Source organism: Apteryx rowi, unplaced genomic scaffold (assembly GCF_003343035.1).
Source record: "Apteryx rowi isolate R43461 unplaced genomic scaffold, aptRow1 scaffold_254, whole genome shotgun sequence".
Taxonomy (NCBI): domain Eukaryota; kingdom Metazoa; phylum Chordata; class Aves; order Apterygiformes; family Apterygidae; genus Apteryx; species Apteryx rowi.
In genome coordinates, this window is record NW_020448908.1 from 641,721 (window position 1) to 656,997 (window position 15,277).

General features: G+C 42.9%; 2 protein-coding genes and 1 long non-coding RNA gene across 3 annotated transcripts; all 3 read left to right on the forward strand.

Moving 5' to 3' along the window:
- Positions 1 to 29: 29 nt before the first annotated feature.
- FAM32A (family with sequence similarity 32 member A) lies at positions 30 to 1,124 on the forward strand. Its single transcript, XM_026067140.1, has 3 exons — positions 30 to 186; positions 312 to 365; positions 554 to 1,124. The coding sequence occupies exons 1-3, from the start codon at positions 79 to 81 to the stop codon at positions 620 to 622; spliced, it is 231 nt and encodes a 76-aa protein (XP_025922925.1). The 5' UTR covers positions 30 to 78; the 3' UTR covers positions 623 to 1,124.
- Positions 1,125 to 1,566: 442 nt separating this feature from the next.
- Positions 1,567 to 10,441, forward strand: AP1M1 (adaptor related protein complex 1 subunit mu 1). Its single transcript, XM_026067142.1, has 12 exons — positions 1,567 to 1,672; positions 2,391 to 2,547; positions 2,925 to 2,992; positions 3,489 to 3,619; positions 3,862 to 4,009; positions 4,422 to 4,548; positions 4,933 to 5,075; positions 5,870 to 5,941; positions 6,230 to 6,388; positions 7,056 to 7,181; positions 7,660 to 7,735; positions 8,321 to 10,441. Exons 1-12 carry the CDS (start codon positions 1,631 to 1,633, stop codon positions 8,341 to 8,343), a joined length of 1,272 nt encoding a protein of 423 aa, XP_025922927.1. The 5' UTR covers positions 1,567 to 1,630; the 3' UTR covers positions 8,344 to 10,441.
- Positions 10,442 to 11,231: 790 nt separating this feature from the next.
- On the forward strand, positions 11,232 to 15,010 carry LOC112966740. The gene is made up of 3 exons (XR_003253725.1): positions 11,232 to 12,816; positions 14,152 to 14,817; positions 14,921 to 15,010. It is a non-coding gene; the product is annotated as an uncharacterized LOC112966740 (long non-coding RNA).
- Positions 15,011 to 15,277: the final 267 nt, after the last annotated feature.

A 15,277-nucleotide genomic window follows, 5' to 3' on the forward strand; every position in this document is an offset into this window, starting at 1 on the left:
GGGGGGGGGGGACCCGGGGCTCAGCGCTGACCGCCCTCTGCCCGCAGGAAGAAGAAGAAGGCGAAGGAGAAGGGGCAGATGCTGGAGCAGATCGTGAGCAGCAAGAAGCAGGAGGAGGAGAAGAAGCGCGGCCTGGACAAGCGCACCCCGGCGCAGGTGGCCTACGAGAAGATGCAGGAGAAGCGGGTAGGGCCGCCCCGCCCGGGGGCCAGACCCGGCCCGGCGGCTCGGGCGGGGGCTTGACAGCACCGGGCGAGCCCGAGGGGGCCGCGAGTGCGGCAGGTAACGGCCTCTCTTGTGTCCTCCCTCAGCAAATGGAGAGGATCCTGAAGAAGGCCTCCAAGACCCATAAACAGAGAGTGGAGGTAAGCACTAAAATCACCTCATTCACTCCGCCGGCCTGCATTTATCGACACAGAGGGTGTTGTCGGCTCGGAGGAGCTGCTTTGCCTCCGTGAAACCCGAAAGCCGGGAGGCCGCRGGGCCCTGGCGCCGTTCGACGTTAGTTAAATCGTCAAACGTTTCACGTTTTCTCTCTCTTTCTCTCCCCTAGGACTTTAACAGACACTTGGATACTCTGACTGAGCATTACGACATTCCTAAAGTCAGCTGGACTAAGTGAATGGGCTATTTTCTTACAAGGCTTTGGATCAAGAGTTGTGTTTGTATTGAACAGGGGTTGCTATGTAAATCTGTGTATTCCCGGTATTGAATGTTTAATATATCTTCTTGAACATTTATGACCTTGCACTGTCTTATTTCACTGTTTGGTCTTTTACCCAAAGTATTCAACAAAACCTCTTCTTGGCTAGTGAAAGCTCTGATTTATATAGGTGCAGTGGTCTGTTTTCTTAGAGCTCAAAGCAGGGTTAAGGCCAAAAACAATCGGAGAGAGCCAGCTGGAGAACTTTCCTGCATGAGTTTCGTACTAACTGTTCTCCTTTCTGGAACTGAAGAACCTCGGACAGTCTCTTATTTAGTGTAGCTTCACTTGTAAATCATAGGAACAGTATAATTTGTTTGTATCTAGAGTTCTTTCAGAGTGTGGGGTGGGTTCTGCTGTTTTCTAAAATCCTCTTGTAATTCTGATGTAACTTCTCATTAAAATGCTTCTTTCATCCTTTTTTTTTTGGTGCTCAGTTACCTGTAAAAATAGGTAAGAGCAGCGCACAGATAAAACACTTGTTTGCGTGTGGAGTTTTTCCTGTGTTTTCTATCTTCGTGTACAATTCCTACTCTCTTTTGAGAGATGATGGCCAAAAGTCTAACCTCCCTCTTAAAAATGAGTTTTGTGTGCTGTGGGTGGGTTGTGCCCAGCCGCTCCTGCCCCAGGATGCCCAAACCCCCTTTCCGTGGGCCACGAACCCTCATCCCGGCGCTGTTCCTGCCCAGCCCGCCCCGGGGCCGTTTCTGAGCCGCGGACCCGTTTCCAGGGAGGTCGGAAATCCCCCCGGAGGGGCCTATTTAAAGGGGGGGTGCTGTGTCCTTCCGCCGCCGCGGCCGGGCGCTGCGCTCGTATCCCTCCTCCCGGCGGCCGGGCCTCGTTTCGCCGCTTCCTGCCGGAAGTGCCGGCGCGGGAGGCGGAAGTCGGTCAGTCCGTGGACGGGGCGGCCCGGGCGGCGGCGGCGCGATGTCGGCCAGCGCCGTCTACGTGCTGGACCTGAAGGGGAAGGTGAGGCCCGGGGCCGGCTGCCCTCGAAGGGGGGAGGGAGGGTCTGCGGGGCCGAAGCGGAGGGGCCTCCCCCGGCCCGGGCTGCTGAGGGGCGCGGGCACGTCGGGCCTGTGGGGCTGCCCGGGCCTGTGAGGGGCCCCGGGCCTCTGGGACCGCCCCGGCCTCGTCTCGCCTGCTGCTGGGGCCTGTGGGAGCCGCCGGTCCCTCCACGGATCCCGCAGCCCCGGTTTCACCTGCTGGACGGCGGCACGGGGGAGCCGCGCTGCGAAGGGGGAGTCGTGGCTTGGCTCTGTCCTTGCTCCTCAGAGGTGCGGGGGGAGGTTTGCTGATATCCGACCTGTCGGCTGGGCTCCTGGGCATCCCGTCCGGGGTAATTACGCTCTGCTAGAACTGGAGGTAGTTTCTCTCATCTGAGTTAGGTGTTTTCCCATCTTAGAAGCTGTTACCAGGGTGTGTGCAGCTATAGGTGAACAATAACTCTAGAAAATATTAATGCATGACTTTGCAATGAAAGATTAGCGCTTGCACTCTAGTCAACAAGTATTTTGGAATCGTATCTTGCATGCATAGTATGCAGAGTGGCTAGAGTCAAACTTACTGATGTTTTTCAAGTTACTTAAAGAGGCTTTCCAAGGATTTTGTGTGTTGCTTCTGCATGGTAATGTCACCTGTAGAAAAAAAAAAAAAAAGATTAAAGATTTTGTTGCCCTTTCCATAGGTTCTCATCTGTCGAAATTACCGTGGAGATGTGGACATGTCAGAGGTGGAACATTTTATGCCAATCCTTATGGAAAAGGAAGAAGAGGGGACGCTTTCTCCTATCCTAGCACATGGAGGAGTTCGTTTTATGTGGATTAAACATAACAACCTATATCGTATCCTTTGTATTGCAGATCACTTATGCATGTGATATGGCAATTGCTGATATGTTGTTTTCACTGTTTGTGTCTAAATGCAAAACTAGAGATGGGTGAAGTGGCGTAAGGAAGGCTTTATTAAATAAAGTGATTTTATGCTTTAGATATTGTAGCGTGTGCCAGCAGCGTAGTGCATAGAAAAGTATTTATATTCATTTTACTCTAAGAAGCTAAGTCCTGAATCTTCATATCTCACTTGACCAGAGATACTGTTAACTAAATCTTAATGTTTTGGCCAACCATAATTGCTGTACCATAGTTTTGAAAATGCACTTGCCAAAAAAATTTTTTGGAATAGTAACTTTGAATGCGTGTTCCTGAACATCCTTTATCAGTTGTTGCAACTTCTAAGAAAAATGCTTGTGTATCACTGGTGTTTTCATTTCTGTACAAAGTAGTTCAGGTGAGTATGAAATTTAAAAAGTAACTTCTGTCTTTTTTTCCATTAAATCTAAATGTGATCTAAGTAAAAGTGCATAGAACTTTCACTTTTTTAAAGAGCGCTGTGGTAATAGCACTTTTAATTTATATTTGGTTATATTATAGAAACATTTTCCTAACCAATAATAATGGAGTTGATATTTTGTAGCTGAGTAGGCAAAGGATGTGACACAATGCTGTGAGCAGTTGCATAAGACCTGAGAACACAGAGGAGGATTGGGAACTTGGGGCATGCGTAGGGTCATATAATGTAGGTTTTATATTTGGTTCTTCTGTACTTGGCATGAAATAATACTTTGACTGGAATAAGTATTTTTCATAATAGTCAGAGTTATGTCTAAGATGCTGTAATTCCCTTTTAAATGAGGTGGGTTTTAGCAAGAATGCTATGTGAAAATACTGCTGTTCCTCAATTAATATCCTCCTCCCTCCCCTCCCTTCTCTGATTGTTGTTTCAGGTTTTTTCTGAATATTTCAAGGAGCTGGAAGAAGAGAGCATTCGGGATAATTTTGTTATTATTTATGAGTTGTTAGATGAGCTTATGGATTTTGGTTATCCACAAACCACTGATAGTAAAATTTTACAAGAGTAAGTAACAGTCTGCCTCACTTTCAGTGACAAATTCCTTAGGAAGATTTCAGTATTCTACAATATGCAAACCAATCTTTTGGCTTGATCTATTCACCAAAAAAAATCAAACGCTTCCTAAGATGTAGGTTTGTAGTATCAAATTTTTTATGTGTTGCTCATGTGAATCGGACATTAAAGATGCTTCAAAAGCTGCAAAGTGTAATTTTCATATTTTCTTTTCCCTTTATGTGGTTGTAAAGGTACATCACTCAGGAAGGTCACAAACTTGAAACTGGAGCTCCACGTCCACCTGCCACTGTTACTAATGCTGTCTCGTGGAGATCAGAAGGGATAAAATACAGGAAAAATGAAGTGTTCCTGGATGTTATAGAGTCTGTTAACCTTTTGGTGAGTATCTTTGATTTGAACTTTTAATGAGCGTTGTAGTAGTAAGTGTTGTAAAGAGCTTATAGTAACCTGCAAGGGTACAAAAAAGAGTCAGACTAACTGTGACTAGGTGTACTGTGATGCATAAAACAACCTATGTGTCTTAAGATTTAGTATCCATAAAGGCATCCAGTAGATGAATAGTACTTTACTTGGATGTACTTTGTTTCTGACAAGTCTGAGGCTAACTTCTGATGTGTTCTTTCCTCCTTCTCCTTCCATCTGTCCCCATCACCTCCCTGATCATACTCCATTGTCATGACTTCTCAGGAGGAAGAAATCCAAAAAAAATTGGGATGGGCGGGGGAGTGTTGTTTGATCTCCTGACATATCACATCAGAGCATTCTTGCCTTTCTTTTCCTTGCTCCTCAGGTCAGTGCCAATGGAAATGTATTACGGAGTGAGATTGTTGGATCCATTAAAATGAGAGTCTTTCTCTCAGGAATGCCAGAGCTTCGCCTTGGTTTAAATGACAAAGTTCTCTTTGATAATACAGGCCGTGAGTATTTCAATGATACCTCTGTAATCATGAAGAATGTTGTCTGGATTCTTAGACTTTGAGATGCTTGAGGTTCAGGTAAAAGGATTTGTTCATAGAAGATAGAACTACTCCCTTTACCAGTGTAGAAAACCACATTAAGTCTTTTGTGTGGCAGTACCAACCAAAAATAGAATACTACAGTAAGCATCAGTGGGCTTCCTCATCTCTTTTTGTCGAGGCTTCTGTAGTCCTAAAAAGCTACAGCAAGCTAAATAAAATATTGGCTAAAGCAGGGGGGGATTGTCAGCAGACGACTAACTTTGCTGTGTAACTGGCTGTGATGAGACTTTGGACATAATTTTTGTAGCACCTTGAAACTTTGGCATATGTGTTTTCTGATAGGTGGCAAAAGTAAATCAGTAGAACTGGAAGATGTAAAGTTTCACCAATGTGTTCGTCTCTCTCGCTTTGAAAATGACAGAACGATTTCTTTCATTCCACCTGATGGAGAGTTTGAACTCATGTCATATCGTCTTAATACCCACGTAAGTCTGGATGTTTGGATCTAGATTACAATCTTTTTTAAATGAGAATATTTTAGAGTGTAGGTAATATTGTTAATGGCTCTTCTCTTAATTTTTCTCAATTTATGGGCAGTACGGTAGTTATCAAGTCAACTGTTCATAGCAAAGCTTTGTGCACACTCTTTTTAGAGGAAGTAAGAATGGGTTTAGAAATAACTTGGCAGTAAATCTCTAAAATACCATTCCTGTGATTTTTTTAAGCTAATTGCACAATGAATTGACAGTGCTGCAATTCACTGTGCCTGACAGCAGCAGTATTTTAGGCCATTTAATATATTAGTGTATGTTAGCCATAGTGATAAGGGTAGCTTTCACCTTAGAAAAGGAAAAATTCAATATGTAGAACGTCCATAATATGCAACAATGACAGGAGACAGCAAATAAAAAGTCATTAAGTTCTCTCCTCAGTGGCCTATTAATTCTTAAAAATAGTACTTTAAATTAGAGTTGTTCTTAGGACATGTCATAGTTCAGTCCTTTGTGACTTGAAATATTGAATGTTTTGGAATGAAAATGCTTGTTATTAGGGATTATTCTGAGATATACTTTTTAGGCCTATAATTTTTGTAATATTTCCTTGTGTGTATATACCAACTTTTCTATGTTTATACAAATGAGGAAAGTTTTGAATTTCAAACACTACAGATTTTGTTTTCTGTGGGTTTCATGTGCTGAGTATAGCTTTATGGGGAAACAACACTTTCCTGACCATGTCAAAGTAAAACCTACAGCTGTTGAGTGTTTTTCACCAYCAGGTAAAACCACTGATCTGGATTGAGTCTGTGATTGAAAAACATTCCCACAGCCGCATCGAGTACATGATCAAGGTCAGAAGTTCTAAAATAATTATGCCTAATTTTAGTCTTTCCTCTCATTTGTTTTTGAAGCTTGACCGGTGGTACATACTAAATATTTGTATAAAACTGCATTTCTGTGGGATTTGCATCTCTTGCAAATTTCATTTGTAAGGTATGATCTCTGCATGATAATCCTGGTTTTCAATAAATAGATCACTGATTGGGGTGGAGGGGAATTGTTTGTCTTCAGATCTCTGAATCATTTGCATAATGGAAAAATGAAGTGGAAATATTTAGAGGCCTACTTTTCTTCTTTAGGCAAAAAGTCAGTTTAAGCGTAGATCAACTGCCAACAATGTGGAGATTCACATTCCAGTCCCAAATGATGCGGACTCGCCAAAGTTTAAAACCACAGTTGGAAGTGTCAAATGGGTTCCAGAGAACAGTGAAATTGTCTGGTCCATTAAATCCTTTCCAGTAAGTGTTATTTTTACAGTCTTATCACCTAATAGTGTGATAATTATTTAATGTTAATATTTTATGAATGTTTAAACTCTGCCTAAAGCAAATTCTAATAATATCAGACAAGTAGTACTGGCCTTTTTCCCCTTTTCTCTCCGATGAAGAATTGGAACTTGCCCACAGATATGTTAGATCCTATTGTTTATAATTTTTTTAGGTGGGATAATTTTGCAGAACTAGGTTGGACAGCAGAGTTTGAGGGATGTCGGTGGATGGTGTAATCCTTTGGCCTAGAATTAGCAGCAGCTGTTTTAGTTTGTCATATTGTGCTTTTCAGGCAGTACTGTGAGCGATAATCTCTTTCAAATGCTCGTGGGGTGGTAGTACAGTTATCTGTCACGATTTCACCAGAACTGTCAGCAATACCAAAAAAAAAAAAAAAAACCTAACTTGCTTTGTCCTCTTTGAGGGTGATACTGTTGAAGAAAATGAGTTATTTCCCCAGGCTGGTCTTAATTAGATCTGCAGTTTAGAAAATACCTTAATTTTATTTTTGAATAGGGTGCTCACTTTTAAACCTCAGAAAAGAGCTGAAATGATTAGTGGAGTTCAGCAATTATTGACTTATTGTCAGATGGTTTTTATTTAAAAAAAATATATATATATTTCTTTTTTTCGGTAGGGTGGAAAGGAGTATCTGATGAGAGCTCACTTTGGACTTCCAAGTGTTGAAGCTGAAGATAAAGAAGGAAAACCTCCCATTAGTGTCAAGTTTGAGATTCCATATTTCACCACCTCAGGAATCCAGGTTGGTAGTTGAAAAATGGTAAATGAACATGCTAGACTCCTAAGACACAAATCGTTGCAGTTAAGCTTTGTAGCACTTTCTGCCTTGCTTATAAAGCTCCTGACTTACTTGCGTTTTTTGGTATACTATATGTCCTGGCTGTCTCTTGTCTCCTGCAAATACTTCCTCCTGCCCCTCATGTGAAAGTGCCATGACTCCTTGATGTTTATGTTATGACTATGATGGTTCTGGATTTCTCCTGCTTTAGGAGGACTTTCTTTAGAGAGACTGATCAGAGAACTGGCTGGGTTATTTCAGATAGAAAGCATGCTGTTAATGCAAGTGTCCGGGCTTTATCCCCGTACTTTCATCTGAAAGTTTTGTGCCTCTTATTATTCCTGTTCACTGTTGTCCATAAAATACATTTTTGACAAGAAACATTTTTTGTTAAACACTGCTTGGCTGAAGTGAGAGTCACGTAGCGTACTTTTCTTTCCAGGTCCGCTACTTAAAGATAATTGAGAAGAGCGGCTATCAGGCTCTCCCGTGGGTTCGTTACATTACCCAGAATGGAGGTAAATTGGAAAGCAGTAGACTGTAGACATTTCAATCTCACATATCTTGTTTCTGCAGCATATACCTGCACATTGAAACACACAAAAACCATTTGCCAATATTCTTCAGTAATAGGCTTTACAGTATAGGTATGTTTTACATTAATGAATACTGCTTTCTCCAGTCGCCTTGTGATCTTAATGGAAGACCTAATGGTAGCTTGGTAATGCTGTTCAAGTATTTTGTAATTAAGCTGGGATTCAATTACTCTTTTAGAATACAAATTTAAAAAAAAATGCTCCCAAGTATCATTCTGCCAGCTTTAAAAAGACACTGTCAGTACTAAAAGCTGCTAGATCTGCTAGCAAGCAAAAGAAAAGGGTTTTTTGTATACGTGTGGGGGGTTTTGTTTGTTTGTTTGGCTTCTGTTTTTTGTTTTTTGTTTTTTGTTTTTTTACCTAACTCTTTCTGGTTCAGAAGCATAAGCTTTTTTTCATGGTCATTCTACACAAAAATCTTTGTTTAGGTTATTTCTGCTTTTATATATGTGTGTGTGTGTGTGTATATATATCCCAATATATATATAATTTTTTTTTTTCTTTTAGACTACCAGCTTCGAACACAGTAAACGCCTTGCAAACACCACAGAAGACAAAACTTCAGGCCTAGAATTTGTTTGCAGAAGCCTCTGTGGTACTGAGAGCTGTGAATGTTGTTGCCAAGGTCTTGTTTCTACAAACATGGATTGTGCAGGAGAAAGATTGGAAATTTACTGTTTTCAATAATGTGTTTGAGCATTTGAACCATTAGTATCGATTGTGTGAATATTTATTTCATTCTTAGAACGTGCTGATCCTGCTGCTAAATGCTAATTACATTAGGAGTAGCAGCTATCTTGAGGAGACAGGAATACAGAATGAACCTTGAGAATGTCTTGTCAATGCCTTGTCAGTTGTACTCATAAAGTTTCTAGTATTCCTATTTTAGGGTCTTTAAAGACATTGGCAGCACTGTACTACAAATTAGGGAGACGATTGTGCAATTACATGACTGCTGAACACTTAGTTGTATTTAGCCCAAAGTATTTATTATTTTTTTTTCAGGGCATCTGGGTGCCTTAGCTCATTCAAAGCTCTGTTAACTTAAAAAGATTTACCGAATATGAGTTAAAACTATCTGAAGCCCAAAAAAACTGTTTGCGCTTTTTGCATGATTTTAGACCAATTCCTCTGGAAGAACAGCTTCAAATGGTGGGTTTGTAAACCATTAAAATTATAGGTGTGTTAAAGACTAAGTTAACAGAAAATAAGAGGTCACAAAAGTAAATATCAATGGGAACATCTCTGTGGAAGCATGATGATTGCTGGTTCAAATTAGTCCAGGTGCAAATTGAAGAGTCCCAACGCATTATAAAACCCCTATGTCAATTAAGTAATATTTGCTTTTTCTTTCTTAGTAAAACAAAATTCARAACTATAATGTGTCTTTTTTTACTGTGACTAAGTATTTAAAAGACCAAAACAATTGTGGAGGTGATGAAATTTGATAGGAAGATAGTGGGGTTTTTTTGCCAAAAAGTAGTAATATGCTCCAACCTCTTCCTGACAATTGATTGTTATTTATGGAGAGGCTGATGGAAATACAGTTACCATTTCTCTTCCAGCTTGCCTTCATGTCCGTTTTGGGCAAATTGTTCCCTTTTTTGCTGTACTTCTCTAGAATTGTTTATTTGCCCTGAAAGGAATGCTTGCTTTCTCAGTCTCCTCCATTTGTAAACAACTGTTATTATAAGCTTCCTGGCAAAATGCAAAACAATTCAGAACGTTATACTTAAAGTTTTTTTGTTGTTGTTTTTTAATGTGCTGTTTCATTTTTCTGAGAAGGTAAGATTGGCATGGGTGTATATAGTTGTTTTGATTTCAGAAAAAATTTAACAATTATCAGTATTTTCTTTAATTTTTTTTTAGAATGTTTTTGTTTGAATTTAGTACTCCTGACAGATGCTGAATTTGAACCATCGAAAGCTAAATATATGTCCATGAACTTGATGGAATACATAGAGCGCAAGGTTCTTAACACCTCTTTGTTGAAGAGCCTTGACTCTGCCACAAGGTTGAAAAGATATTCTGGTCGTTGTCCCCATTAAATCCTTGTACAATGTATGTATCTATGTATACAGTATATATTATTAGCAAAAAATCAACTGAATTCCCCTGAGATGCAGCTTCTATCATGTTATAGGAAGGTCCCTTTCAGAAAGGACTGACATCTGAAGGTGTCTAGGTAATAACAGGACAGTGGCTGGTTAGATGATCATTGGTGTGGAAATGTGTATTCTGGAGTAAGGTTACTGTATTTGTCACCCAACGGGCTTTATATTGAAACAAATTAAATCATCTTGTTCAAGATCTTGATTCCACTACGCATTTTCATTTGAAAAATTAAGCTTATGACTGGACTAAACATTTTATATTAAAATTGGAACTGGTTGACAAATTACTTAATCCATCTGATGATTCTGTTCTTCAAACTGTTCATTTTTAATTACTTGCCTGTAAAATGTGTCTCTCAATAGCTTCATTTGTCTTCCTGTTGAAGGTTGTATCTTGTGGACCAGAACAGTATTTTTTTTATATTTTGTAGCAATTGGAATCTGTTTCGATGATGGGGCATCAGCCCTGCTTGTCCAGGAAGTAATAAAGGGCGAAAAGGCCTCTTTGAATCAATCGCACCTCCCTCCTTCTTTTGTCACTTTGGTCTGCAGCAAGATGTAGCCTCTAATCCTAGAGTACCTTCAGTTATTGTAGCATCGGGCCTGGATAAGTGGAACTTAACTTTATAAGAGCTGAAAGTATTGGTATTCCTGATCTGGTCACCATATATTGAAAACAAATCTTTGCTATACTAGTAATTGTTCTCTGCAAGCTTTGCATGTTTACCATAAAACTAGTATTGATTAACACCCAATATGCAGAAAACAAAAACCCCTTAGTCCATTCATTGTTGAGATGCTGGGTCCCTGCATGTTTACACAAGCATAAAAGCAGATAGGAGAGATGTAGTATTACTTGAGTAACTTTTTTTGGGGGGGGGGGAAATAGCAAGTTTTGTTCTTAGAGCAGCTGCAAAATTTTTTTGTGTTGGTGGCTTCAGCTCTCTCCCTAACATAGAAAATAATTGTTCGATGATCTGCCGATATATTACAGATGTGCCTAATATAGAATACTTTTTAATCAAGAGAATTTGCATAATTCAAATAAGCGGTATCTTGTATGTATTTTTCACTCAGTGTGGTTTCACGGAGCTGTCTCTGTTTCCTGGAATTTAGAGCACTGAAGGACTAAACTTCCCATGGTCAAGTGGCTCTGAAAGCACACGCTTGTTTCTAATACCAAGCCAAAAGGGGCACTGGAACAGATTGTGCAGAGAGGTTGTGGAGTCTCCTTCTCTGGAGGTATTCAAAACCCGCCTGGACGCGATCCTGTGCAACGTGCTCTAGGTGACCCTGCTTGAGCAGGGGGGTTGGACTAGATGATCTCCAGAGGTCCCTTCCAACCTCAACCATTCTGTGATGCTGTGAATAGTCTCTGCAATCTTGTTTTTGTAATAAGCCATGAAGTAAGCTTTTTCTCCACAAATTTCAGTGTATTTACTATGTTCCGTTTCAAGAGCATTTCACCCCCCCTGCCGCCTGCAAAATTGCAACCTCATCTACCTGTCGTTTAATTTGATAGCTGATTAAAAGTGCCCCGAGAAACAGCTATCTAATCAGCAGCAACACTCCTCCGTTGGAGTAACAAGGTAACTTTACTTCCTGTAGTGACGTGTGTGTGTATCTTGTTTCCTTAGAACCGGAGAAGATTGCAACAAACTAGTAGGTCCCTCTTTTTCTTTTCTCTTTTTCTTTTTTTTCTTCCACCTCCTCCATGACCGGCTCTACCAGTAGATGGCATTCTGAGCATGCTGTTTCCAAGGACGTCTGTTCCCATTAATTACAAGAAATAGCCTCACGCACACAAACAGCGTGCTTATGTACTTTCTGATTTGGAAGGTATAGCTGTTTTGTTGCTTCTGAGTTCATCTTACAAAAAAAAAAAAGCTTTAGGAAATTTTTTTTTAGGTTTACGCAGTATGATTTTTTTGGAGTTCAGTAACCTGCTCTTTAATGTAGTTTGCCTGTTCTGTTAATGCCCATAATTTTTCTGATGTTACTTTTATATATGCAATAATCACAATAGTGCTGAACAGAGCAGAGGGCATCAGCCCACGGGGAATCACTGCAGCGCCATGCAGCCACCCGGAGCTGTGTGCAGTTCCCAATGGAATATAACAGCTGCATCGGCCAAACTTCTCCTCTCTCCTCCAGCTGGGGGGGTTGTTTTATTGTTTTTCTATGTCTTTCTCCTCTTCCTTCCTCATTGCCATCCTTTATGCCCGTATACTGTTTGGACTGCCTATATGTGCTTCCTGAGCCTGATCCAAGCTGGGTTTGTCTATAAATGTTCTTAAAGAGAGACAAGGTGGTGGGTTTGTCCCAGGTTAACAGATTGCACCTGTTTGCTTCTGACTTTATATCCTGGGAGGAGAAACGGGCTAAACTTTGGCACCTCGAGCTCTGCCACGTGCCAAATGCAGCGTGTTGCAATCCCCTTCGGTTTTCCGCTCTGCGGTTGGCACCCGCTGCTGTTTGCAGTTTCAGCAGGCCTGGCTCGGGGCGGCTTGGCAGCCCTGCAGACACTAGCGCGAGAGAGCGCAAAGTTAAGGGACAACACGAAGAATCCTAGTTGTTACGGTAATTAATCGTCAAATTAACAACATCGCTTATATGTTGCAGGAGGAGCTGCACTGAAATGGTGAACGCTCGTAAGCGTTTTTCCACTGCGCTTGGTGCAGTTGGGGGTGTTATACAAGTCATTCCCTCCCTGCGCGGAGCTCAGACTCGTTTCTCGTGGATTTGGGGCCTGTTGTCTTGACTCAGGGTTTAGGCAAGCGCAGGGGCCGGGTGAGCCGCGTCTCCCGCTGGAGCCGTGCGAGAGGTTCCCGGTGGCAGGAACTCGCTGCGCTTCTCCTAGCAAGCGCATTAGCKCAGGGCTCCGCGTAGGTACGTGCGTCCTCCCTTCCCGCGGCAGGTGAACTTGGATGTGACGCTTTGATCCCGTCRGCTTTGGCAGCACCAATTCCGCATGCGGATCCAGTGGAGTTCGGCTGTGGCCTCTTTCCCTAGCAGCACTTTCCAGCGTGACCGTTTCTCTGGGCAGCAACATTGTCAGCACTGCTCGTCCTCTTCCCCGGTTCCTAAACATAAAAACTCAATGTGTTTTTAAAGATAGGAATTGAAGCTTCAGTCGCGCTTCTGTGTTTGTTCTGAAAACTTAAGGATTCTTGGTCTTCCTTGAGCATGTTCTGGGCCAAGGTCACAGGAACTCGGTGTAAAAAGACATCCGAAATTTAGATCTTCAAAACCCCTGCAGAATCGATGCCATCACCCAGGCAGATTAAAGCCCCTTTTCCCCCTTCAGCTCTTCTGCCACGCTGTGGTTGCCAGACTGCCTGAACCGGAGGATTTGGGCTTATGATAATTTTGTACTTAATAACAGAAATGATTCCTAGCTTAACCTTAAGACCTTTTTTCTCCTTCCTCTTCTGTCGCATGCTGTTCTCCCTTCAAGCTGCCAGAACTTCTTTATGCTCCTTCTGGTCTCCTTGACTTCTTCCCCGGCAGTGGCGGAGTCGCCCTGGTGCAACCTCGTGTTGTCCGTGGACTTCCGAGGTGGTTGTGTCTCAAAATACTACAGACCTGGGTGGCAGAAGCCTCTAGGTCCATTTGCAGGCTGCTGGTCAAATAAATAAAGAGAAATAGGCCCGAACCAAACCCCTGGATCTGAATAATCAGAAATGTGCGGAGCGAGACGCTCCCAGAGTCGGCGTGCTGGGCCGCGGCCCATTCCGGGGAAAGTTTTGTAGGCTTAGTTCAAATCTTGGCTGCGGATTTGTACCTTGGATCAAAGTTTTGTTGCAGGCCCTTCTCCAATATAAAGCAAAGAAATGTGAAACAACAAATAGCTGGTGAAATCCAAACACAATCTGCTCGATGTTATGCTACAAAAATGAATGAACTCTGCCTCCCACCCTCTCCCGCTGTGCCTCGCTGCGAGCGAGCACCGCGCCGAGGAGGCTCCCGCAAGAGCTGCTCCCGCTTCCCCGCGACCCGCTTACCGGGCGAGGGAAACGCTGCTGGCTTCTACCCCTGCCCTTCCCCTGGGGCAGGTGCAGGTTAACACGGGATGGGACGCTCTAAGAAACACTGAGCGCAGAGCTGGAGCCCCAGTGTTTAATTATAAGGCTTTAAAATGTTTTTTCCATTATGTTAATAAAAGAAATCTGAAACTCTTTTTTTCTTTTTTTTCTTTTTTTTTTTTTTTTTTTTGGCCTTAAGGGACATCCACTACCTCATCTGAGACCTTCCCAGACCGTCTCAAGCCCTGTGATTTCCACACCGGGCATTTTGAAACAGAAGAATATTCAGGGAAATGGGGCGGACTGGGCTAAACCCATAAAGGAGTTTGTTACTTATGAATCTTCAAGCCCTTGGGTTAGAAGTTAGGAGGACAGATCTCACGCTGGCTTTTTCCGCCGTGTGCTTTGGTTCAGACCACTCGGGGCTGAGAGGGGTCAGGAGCCTGAAAATCCCCCCAAGCCCAAGGGTAAAGGCTTTGGGTTGCCTCTTGCACCGAGATTTAGGTGGTTTTGCGTGTGCTGGGGATGCTGTAAGGGCTTTGCAAGTGGCCCGACAAATACCAGCGGGGTGTTCAACGTCGGGCGGAAGAGCTCAGCCGTGCGTTAGAGCCAGAAAGAGGTGATATAGTGCCCAAATCTGGCTGCAGCTTCGTGTTTTCAAGAGCTTCCTCCTTAGAGATGCCGGCGCGCCGGGGTCCCGGCTCCTCACCCGCCGCCGCTGCAATAAGCCAGCGCACGAGCCGCGGGGATGCAGCAAAACTGCACGGACCAAGAATCTGAAGAGGCTTCGGTAAAAAAGTTGGAAAGACGGTGCGGGGGGAAAAGATGCGAATGGAGCTATTTGTAACGTCAGTGGCATGAGCAGGTGAAACGGGGAGAGGGGGCAACCTTCAAACACCAAAGCAGCCTATAAAATCAAAAGGGAGCCAGTTTAGAAATTATATTAAAAAAAMCCCTTCATTTTACAGTTTAAATTCCTCCTTTCCATGGGATTGGTTTCGAAAAGGACTTATCRGTGAGACGCCRTGCGACTTCAGAGCCGCGAGCCCTTCGCCTGCGCGGCCGAGCGCTCACCTACGTCCCGGCCACCTTAACGAATTCCCGGCCAATAGCAGGCGAATGGCTGCGGGACGAGTGTTTATTTTCCTTCGGCCTTATTTATTAAAACCAAAGCACGAGCCGGAGCCCTTCTACGTGCCGTGAACTCTGCAATTGTTCAAKTTTCCCAGAGGTCACCCGGGTCCCAGATAACAGCAGCAGCTCAGCGCTGCGTTGTCCTTCTGCGCTATCAACAGGAAACATCTTTACCAGCACAGGAACTACAG